Source organism: Triticum dicoccoides, chromosome 6B (assembly GCF_002162155.2).
Source record: "Triticum dicoccoides isolate Atlit2015 ecotype Zavitan chromosome 6B, WEW_v2.0, whole genome shotgun sequence".
Lineage (NCBI taxonomy): Eukaryota > Viridiplantae > Streptophyta > Magnoliopsida > Poales > Poaceae > Triticum > Triticum dicoccoides.
The window spans coordinates 510,498,885-510,507,944 of NC_041391.1; the positions used below are offsets into that span (position 1 = coordinate 510,498,885).

General features: G+C 46.9%; 1 protein-coding gene across 1 annotated transcript in view; it reads right to left on the reverse strand.

Annotated features, from left to right (window-relative positions):
• Positions 1-2,931: 2,931 nt before the first annotated feature.
• LOC119321232 (deoxyuridine 5'-triphosphate nucleotidohydrolase-like) overlaps positions 2,932-9,060 on the reverse strand; it is a 92,018-nt gene continuing 85,889 nt past the window's right edge. Inside the window, exons 2-8 of the mRNA XM_037595009.1 lie at positions 5,482-5,656; positions 4,560-4,674; positions 4,250-4,265; positions 3,882-3,939; positions 3,602-3,671; positions 3,194-3,305; positions 2,932-2,988 (exon numbers count right to left, since the gene is read on the reverse strand). Coding sequence (XP_037450906.1) covers positions 2,932-2,988; positions 3,194-3,305; positions 3,602-3,671; positions 3,882-3,939; positions 4,250-4,265; positions 4,560-4,674; positions 5,482-5,656 — 603 coding nt within the window. The remainder of the gene's footprint in view (positions 2,989-3,193; positions 3,306-3,601; positions 3,672-3,881; positions 3,940-4,249; positions 4,266-4,559; positions 4,675-5,481; positions 5,657-9,060) is intronic.

Consider the following 9,060-nt stretch of genomic DNA (forward strand, 5'->3'; position numbering starts at 1 on the left):
AGAAATACGTCGGGGTAATCCTTCACAACTGGTACTTCCTCCTGTACAACTCTTGATAAGGAATTCACTTGAATCCTCTTCGGCACATGCCGGGATACATACTTGATCCTTCTTCCTTCTGGGGTGGTGAGCATAATTGACTTACTAGCACAATCGATGTTTCCTCCATACATCGATAACCAACCCATACCCAAAATCACATCCAACCCTTGTGACTCCAGAATTATCAAATCCGAGGGGAAAACATGCCTATCTATGGTCACTGGCTTCTGAAAACATCCTTGGCTTGCCATATACTCCGCTCCTGGCAAGCTTACTAACATAGGTGTCCTAAGAACTTTGGTGGGCAACTTATACTTATCCACAAATCCCCTTGATATGTATGAATGCGATGCACCAGTATCAAAAAGAACGATTGCAGTGAATGACTTAAACAAAAACTTACCTATGCTGCATCTGACTGCTCTTCAACCTCCTCCACGCTGACGTGGTTTACTTGTCCCCTGTTGAAAGGGTTGGGATTCTTCCCAGAGCTTCCATTGCCATTTCCATTCTTTACTTCAGAACACTCGGTGGCATAATGTCCATTCTTCCCGCACTTGAAACAAGTAATGTGACTTAGATCCTTCTTGGCGGGCGTTGCCGGGTTGGAACGGTTCTGGCTGTTGCTTCCTCCATTCCCATTCCCATTCTTGGGGCCACTATGGTTATGCGAACTTCCTCCATTGGAATTATGGCCTCCATGGTTATGGTGAATGTGTCCTCTCGAGTTCGGGGTAAAACGAGGTCTCTGCTGAGCTCCTGAATTGTACTTCCCTTGTACATACTTCCTCTTGCGGCTCTCTATCTGCTGCTGCTTCCCTTCAATCATAAGAGCTCTATCTACCAACTCCTGGTAGTTGTTGAATGTTGCCACCATCAACTGCATGCTCAGCTCATCATTCAGTCCTTCCAGAAACATCTCCTGCTTAGCAGCATCAATTGCTACATCGTCAGGGGCATAGCGTGCTAACTTACTAAACTCATCCACATACTTGCCCACTGTGCGTCCTCCTTGGCGCAAGTTGTGAAACTCGCGCTTCTTCATGTTCATAGCTCCTGCTGAAACATGGGCAGTGCGGAAAGCCTGCTGAAACTGATCCCATGTAATAGTGTCAATGGGATAAGTGGTTGTGAAATTCTCCCACCATGATGATGCGGGTCCATCAAGCTGATGTGCGGCAAAATGCACTCTCTCCGCATCTGTGCATCCTGCAGTGGTCAGCTCCTTTCCAATCTTGCGGAGCCAATCATCTGCAATAATCGGCTCGGTGCTACTAAAGAACACTGGCGGATCCAGACTCAGGAAATGGGCTAAGTGATCAACAGGTGGTGGTGGTGGTGGGTTGTTGTTGTTGTTGTCGTTGTTGCCTTGATTCTGATTCTGAACTAGTAGTTGCATCAACGTGTTCTCCTGCTGGGTCAACTGAGTGAGCTCCGGTGGGAAAGAAAATCCATTGTCACGTCTCGGAGGCATCTGATGGGTTTAGAAAAGATGAGGAGACAGAATAGAATGAGGTCTAAAGGAAAAACACTACACATATGCTCATGAGACAAACATAATCATATCACTTCAATCAATTCTAACAAGGGCATACAATCGGCCAACTATCGTTACAAAAGTGCTCGGACTATTCTATATACATGGGGGAATACTACTACTGATATGATGGTCGACTAGAAGTATTGATCGGTGGAAGACTTCATGATATCCGCTCCAGCTTCATCAACATAGTCATCATTGCTATTGTCAGGGTCAGAATCGATGTCGTCGATGATGATGTAGTCCTCTGAACAAATGTTCTTCGAATGGTCGTCATCTCTTCCTGGCGCGGGGTCTCCCATGAATACTCCTAGCTTCCTCGTCAGGTCGTCATTCTTCTGCACTAGTATCATCATTTCCTCCTCATATCCGTCGCATGTAGACTTGAGTTCCACCTCCAGCTCCGTAATCCTGGTCATTGCCTTCTTCAGATCTATCATGCTTGCGCACATCTGGTTCTCCTGGCGACACATGTGCTGGTTTAACTCCTGGATAAAAGCTGCAATGGACCTGTCCCTCCTAGTGCTGATCATCTCCCATTGCTCATCTCGGCACCCACATATCTGGTAGATAGTGTCCTTAAGATCCTTGTGATAAACTTCTCCAATGCGTCCCATGGAGATGTGGGCTGCCATGCTCTTTCCTAGACTCCAGGTTGGTGCATCAAAGGAAAACTCTATGGGCTCAGTAACTGGCATGAATGTCCTTCCTGGAACTTGAACTCGAATCATCCAACACTCCTCTTCTAGTAAAGGGGCGATGTGGGTCCCGGTGAAGCTTGGTATTCCGATGTTTAGGTACCTAATAACTTCCTTCAAGTGTCGTCCAAAAGGAGTGTCTTCATCCGGTTGTGCAAACTTGTTCCTCAAGTCTGCCATCCTATAGAGTGGAAAAGGGGAGGAGTCAAAAATGAGTAGAGAAGAGTGACCTATGGTTCATCTTATTGGTCGTGTCCTACAGTCAGCGTGTGCTCTGATACCATCTTCTAGCGACCAGACCTCAAACAGTCTAGTCTCTGTGCATCAGTGTCATCCCTGGATCGGTAATCACTACTAGGGAAAAGGCTACTAGCAGCGCGGGTAAAATGTCTACTAGCAGCACGGGTACCCGCGCTACTAGTATCGCACTACAGCTAATAGTTAGTAGTAGCGTGGGTTAAACCCGCGCTACTACTAACTTTGTTAGTAGTAGCATGTGCCACCCACGCTACTGCTGTTTCACACCCGCGCAACTACTATCCTAAATACTAGTAGCGAGTTGTTTCCCCACGCTACTACTAACTAATTGCGAATTTAAAAAAAGTTAGATGCAGTTGCTTCCATCAGATACATGTCCAATGAAAAATAAGCTCAGGTCACAGAACCATCTTTAACACTTGCAACATTCATGGATACAATAGTGAACATCTGAACAGGAAGAAATCACGACATCCCATATCATACGCACACAACTATCATTGAAAGGTGGGTACTTTCCCTAGCGTTCCATCAACCTAAACATACCACTTCTCTAGATGTATCTACCAAGAGTCGGAGTTTAGACGCAGGTGGACCTCCCCCGGACTGTGGCGTCGAGGTCCTCCTCCTCGGCGACCTCCGGCGTCGAGATTACCTGGATGATCATCTGTGCGACGCGGTCGCCGGTCTTCACGGCCAAGTCCACCTCCGAGTCGTTGAAGAGCACACTGCCCACTGGGCCGCGGTAGTCCGCGTCAATCAACCATGTGCCCATGTTGGGAAAGTGAAAACTTGTTAGTTAGCGTCCAGATCCAAATCTAGTAGGGTATTTTATTTCTTTCTACCACATGCACATGAATCAATAGTGACAGCCAGAGTAACAGTACATCATTAAAAACTAGCATACATTTCAGAGTTGGAAACTACAGATACTAAAATTAACATGGATTGTTCTAGGCATCTAGCCCAAGAAAACAGAGCACTAGCTAGTTGTTCCATGAAACGATCAGATGCTACAAGAGATATGATTCATATCCTCTATGAGTTCACACTCTACTCACAGCCAGCCTTAGCGATACGTTGGATCCTGCAAAAACTTGAATTCATTTTTCCAACGGCAAGGCATAAGCCTGTTCAAATTACCAAGGTGTGCAGATATGAATTGTACTACACATGAAGTATTTGCAGAATTCTGAAGCACTCAGTTATCAGGATCACCAGGTGCTACCTGTTTGTGGCTCTCAGCCTCATCGGCATGTTGGCATCCGGTCCACCGAGACTGTCGGTCGTCGCCTCGTATGTCCTGGTGGCCAACAGGGTGGACGACGCCCAGCGCTCAACTTGGACGGAGGAGTTGCTACGCCTGGGAGGTTCCTCGCTTGTATGGTTTATCTTGTTGAGCTGCCAAAATACACACACAAAATCATGTCGGAGCAAATCGCCATAAACTTCTTTACAAAAATGCTTGCCAAATCCCCGTCTAGTGAATTTGCTATATAATTTAATGCTGAACTTTTTCTAATACACACTGAACTTGCATACAACATATTCATAACATCACTTCTCCTAACTGCACTATGATCTATCCATTCAAGAGAGTTTGAACTTGCTAGCATCATCTCCTAACTGCATCCATCTCATTATATTTTACAAAACAATTCTCAATATGGAGCAAATAACAACAGGAAGGAGGCCACCACCATGCACATACAACATCAGCATGCAAGCTAGGGGCACAAACTTACAGTAGCAAGCATGAACTTTGTAGACTGTGGGAATTAAAGAAACATCAGTAAGTTGGTAGTACACATGACACACAGAAATAGTGAGTAGGAGTACATGGTTTTGAAGTAGTATCTATAGTAATTTGCTACCTTACTTTCGGTTCACACACTCACAATACAGTAACTGTAAACTACTTCCAAGTTACCAAATTGAAGGTTGCAACGACGATACCGTATGCTAGATGAATTGTATGGTTGAAACAGAGAAAACTCAAAGAATAGGAATACACGACCAACCTTGCCATTGATGATAGACTTGCTTCTCGCGCATTCCTCCTCCGATTTGTCGGATTTTGAGCAGCAAATGATCGGACTTCCCACTGAAACATACATAATAAAACATTTTCAACACCTAATTCACTAGAGATGACTCACCAAGGTAACCATGTTCCCCTAAGCAACCGATGAACAATGAATAATTTTGCATATCTAAAGAACAAAATTTGGATGGTGGTAACACCAAAGCTTCCCAATTTGCATCCCTGAAAGGACTCCGTGCTCTTAGCTGAGAAGAGCTCACCTCTGGCTGGCGGCCGGTGGGCGGAGCAGCCACTGATTAAACTTGGGCAAGAGTACAACGTCCTCGTGGGAGCCAGTGAGTAGAGGAAGTGGACATGCTACCCCTACTCCTACAGACTAACTGCTCCAATGAAGTGGAGCTGATGGAGGCAGGGCTCACGAGCAGCGGCTGGGCATGCCGGGATTTGGCCGCTGCAGGGGATCCACGCTCAGGCCCGTGGGGGAGAGGATCCGTGGCACGGTGGCGGGGGAAGGGGCCGGTGCGACAGAAGCACCGCCGGTTCAAATCGTGCATATGTGTTTCATATGCAGCAATTCAAATTGAGCCAAAACACAGGTTCGGTAATAGTATAACATTAGTACAGCTACAGCCAAACAAGTTTATCTGCAGCTTAGTAACAACACAACATAAGTTAAGCTACAACACAGATCAAGAAAATACACTGAATTGCTAAGTTTGAACTACTATTTTTTGTTAAATAGAACTTATTTGCAAAAAGAAATATTGATTATTAGTTGAGGCGAGCACATCTGCAGAATCTGGAGCGAGCTAGGTGGGGTGCCTACAACAATGCTCACGCCTTTGTGTGGTTGTGGTTGCGCTGCTAATTAACTAAAACCAGAGGATTCATGGAAGAACAGAGAAGAGGGGCAGAGAAAGAAAGTGAAACGACCATGGGGATGGGGGTGCTTCCCCAAGCTAGGATCTGTTGAGGCGGAGGTCCTTGGTCCAGCACCGCACCGGAGTAGGCGACGGCGAACTCGACCACGTGCGTGCCGTGGTGGTCATCCTCGTCCACGGAGGAGGGCGGACTCTGCACCGAACCAAAGAAATAAGTGAGGGGGTTGGGAGAGAAGAAAGAAGGGGAGAGGAGAGGGCATGAATCGAGGGGAGAGGAGATCGCACCGCACCGGAGTTGGAGGCAGCCGAAACCCTAGTCGCGGGGAGGGGTCGCGCGCGAGCTCTTGCCGCCACAAGGAGCGGATCTGGACGGAGGGAAGGAAGAACCGTCGTGAGAGTTCGTGGGTGTGCAGTTCCGTCAATGGCTGTCGGAAGTAGTCGGAATCGCCCGGCGTTGGTGGCGGCGACGAGGGTTCGCGGGAGAAAGAGGAGAAAATGAGAGAGCGATGGTGGTTGTTCGCTAGGTAAGGTTGGTTGTCTCGCTTGGCTGGGTGGGCTGGGTTAGTTGTAGCGCTTTTCGTGACCAGCGCTACGACTATGTTTCTATTACTAGCGCGGCCCAGCAGACCCATGCTACTACTATGGCATATCCGCAGGACACGACTGGGGATATTTACTAGTAGCGTGTTTTTTTATCCACGCGCTACGAGTAATATTAACTAGTAGCATGGGTCAATATAGCGCGCTACTGGTAAGTAGAAGTAGCGCCTTAATTTAAAACTCGCTGCTGGTAAGATCATGTGTATAAGCTTTTCCCTAGTAGTGAGTGCTGACACGCACAGTACTCGAGGATTTATAACAGAGTCTCAATCACACACTTATTACATCGAAATGTCTCAAAAGAGAACTTATTACAATATTATGGCTTAAGGCCATCTAAAAGATAACAGCGGAAGCCTTGGAAGATAAAGTGAGTCCATCAACTCCAATGGCATAGCTGAGTGAACGACAACGACCTAGCGCACCTTACTCATCGTCTGAAAAGTCTGCAACATGATATGTTGCAGCCTGAAATGGGTCAGCACATGGAATATGCTCGCAATGTAACACAAAAGAGCAATGAATAGTCACTACATGCATATATGGCTGGTGGAAAGTTCTATGGTTAAAGTTTTGCATAAAGCCAAATTTTCCCTACAACAAAGGAATACAATTTATTTAACTCTCATGGTGGTTGTTAAACATTGAGAAGGTTCCTCCAACTCAATCCCAATTAAGCAATATCAATTAACCCAACAAAATTAATTTAGAGTGATGAGATCAACATGATAATCCAAGAACCAGATACTCAAGATGTCTAGAACCGGGGACATGGCTAACCATGATTAGTTTGTACACTCTGTAGAGGTTTGCACACCTTTCCCCACAAGACTCGACCTCCTCCGTTAGATTTCTCGCACTACATGGTGTTTGAGAAACGGATGACCGAGACATAGTCTTTCAGAAACATGAACTCTTTACTCTCGCACTACATGGTGTTTGAGAAACGGATGACCGAGACACAGTCTTTCAGAAACATTAACTCTTTATTCTGGATGGACAGTTACACCTACTTTCCCCTACATCTTCTAGCGCACCACTAAAAGAGGTCATGCAACCTACTCAACTATCCTAGAGCCCATAATAGCTTGTGGCTTCACATGAAAGTTTCTAGCATGAATAATCTTATGATCCCTTTGAGCCTGGGTGGCGAACCGTAGGATGATCACAAGGGTACTCCGGGATATCCTAGGACAACACTGGATTCTCCAGGTTCCCGCAACCAATCCACCCAGATGTGTATTTAAGTAGCCACCTTAAGTTAACCATTAATTATCAACTCTCACATCTGTCATGGATACACTCAACCAATCCAGGTCTACGAGCATAGCATAGTAACCTGAGCATAACGTAGAAGTAACTCCCAAAGGTTTGATAATAAAAGGGCATTAGGTTCTACCTCATCGTCTACTTCCCAAACCCACATGTTAATAAGATCCTAACCACGCAATGTTGGAGGATTGTAACTAATGCATAAAAACTGGGTAATAAAGATATGATCAGTGTTACTTTCCTTGCTGACGATATGCAAATCCTAGAGACTCGTAGTAGCACGCTTTGCACTCTGGGAATTCTATCGCAAACAAACAATAGCATACATAAGCACTCCAGCATAGATGCATGGGTAAAACTCAAGTAAGAAGATCCAAACAGAAAGTTCAACTGAAGAGCTTCGATTTGCAAAAAGAATCAACTCAAATGAACAACGAAACACAAGATACGAACGAAACAAGATTTGTTTACTAATCTGGACTAAAGTCAAATTTTACAGTACCAAAATCATGTTCAAGTTGGTTAAACAAAAAGAGGGCTTCGAGGCGAAGATTTAGGCGCTGGTTTCATCTAATTTGAATAAACGAGCAAAAAGATATACTAGATCGAAGATCAGGGCACAAATCGCAATCGAAAATAATCACAGATAAACCTTGGAAAATAAAACGGAACAAACAGACTAATGAACGAACGTTCGCTGTCTGAGCCTAACCAGTGAATGACGTTCGTTTAAACGAACGAACAGACGAACGTCCGCTAAATAAATAAACCGACGAAAACCGAACCGATATATAAAAAAACGGATCAAGGATTTTTTTTAAAAACACGAACGGTTTTTACCTAAACCGAGTGAAAAACTCCGACGAGGTGGGGCGGCGGCGAGGAGAGGCGGCGGCGCGAGGTGGCGGACGGCGCTGCGTGGGGCGGCGGCGGTGAGAGGTGGCGGCGGCGCGGCGGCTAGGGTTTGGCAGGGGCGGCGGCTAGGCTGAGCGGGGCCTCGGGCTCGGCCTTTAAAGGGGCCGGCCACGAGGAGTCTGGCTCGGGCACGGCCCTGTAACGCCCCGGATCCGAAGCGCCAGGTGTCTTCCAGTTATTCGCCGTTGTTGCCATGTCATTTGCTTGCGTGTTGCATTTTATCATGTCATCATGTGCATTGCATTGCATACGTGTTCGTTTCTTGTATCCGAGCATTTTGCCCGTTGTCTGTTTCGCAATCCGGCGCTCCTATGCTCTCCGGCGTTCCCCTTTTCTCTCCTGTTGTGAGTGGGTGTTGAACTTTCTCGGAATGGCTCGAGGCTTGTCAAGTGGCCTTGGTATAGCGCCGGTAGACCGCCTGTCAAGTTTCGTGCCATTTGGAGGTCGTTTGGTACTCCAACGGTTAACCGGGTAACCGTAAAAGCCTCCTTCTCTTTGCAGCCCAACACCCCCTCCAAACTGGCCCAAAACCCATCTAACTCCCCTCCATGCTCTCGGTCATTCGATCACGATCGCGTGGCCGAAAACCGCTCCTCATTTGGACTCTCCTAGCTCCCTCCACCTATAAAAACGTCTTCCCCTCTCCATTTTCGGATGATTTTCCCCCGAAACCCTAATTTTCCCCTTCCTCCCGCAGCCGGACGCGTCCGCCCGCGCCGGACATGTCCGCGCCGGACACATCCGCGCCAGCCGCCGCAGCCACTCCCGTCGCGCCATGTGTCCTCCGCCGCCGTCCCCGCGCCGTCGGCC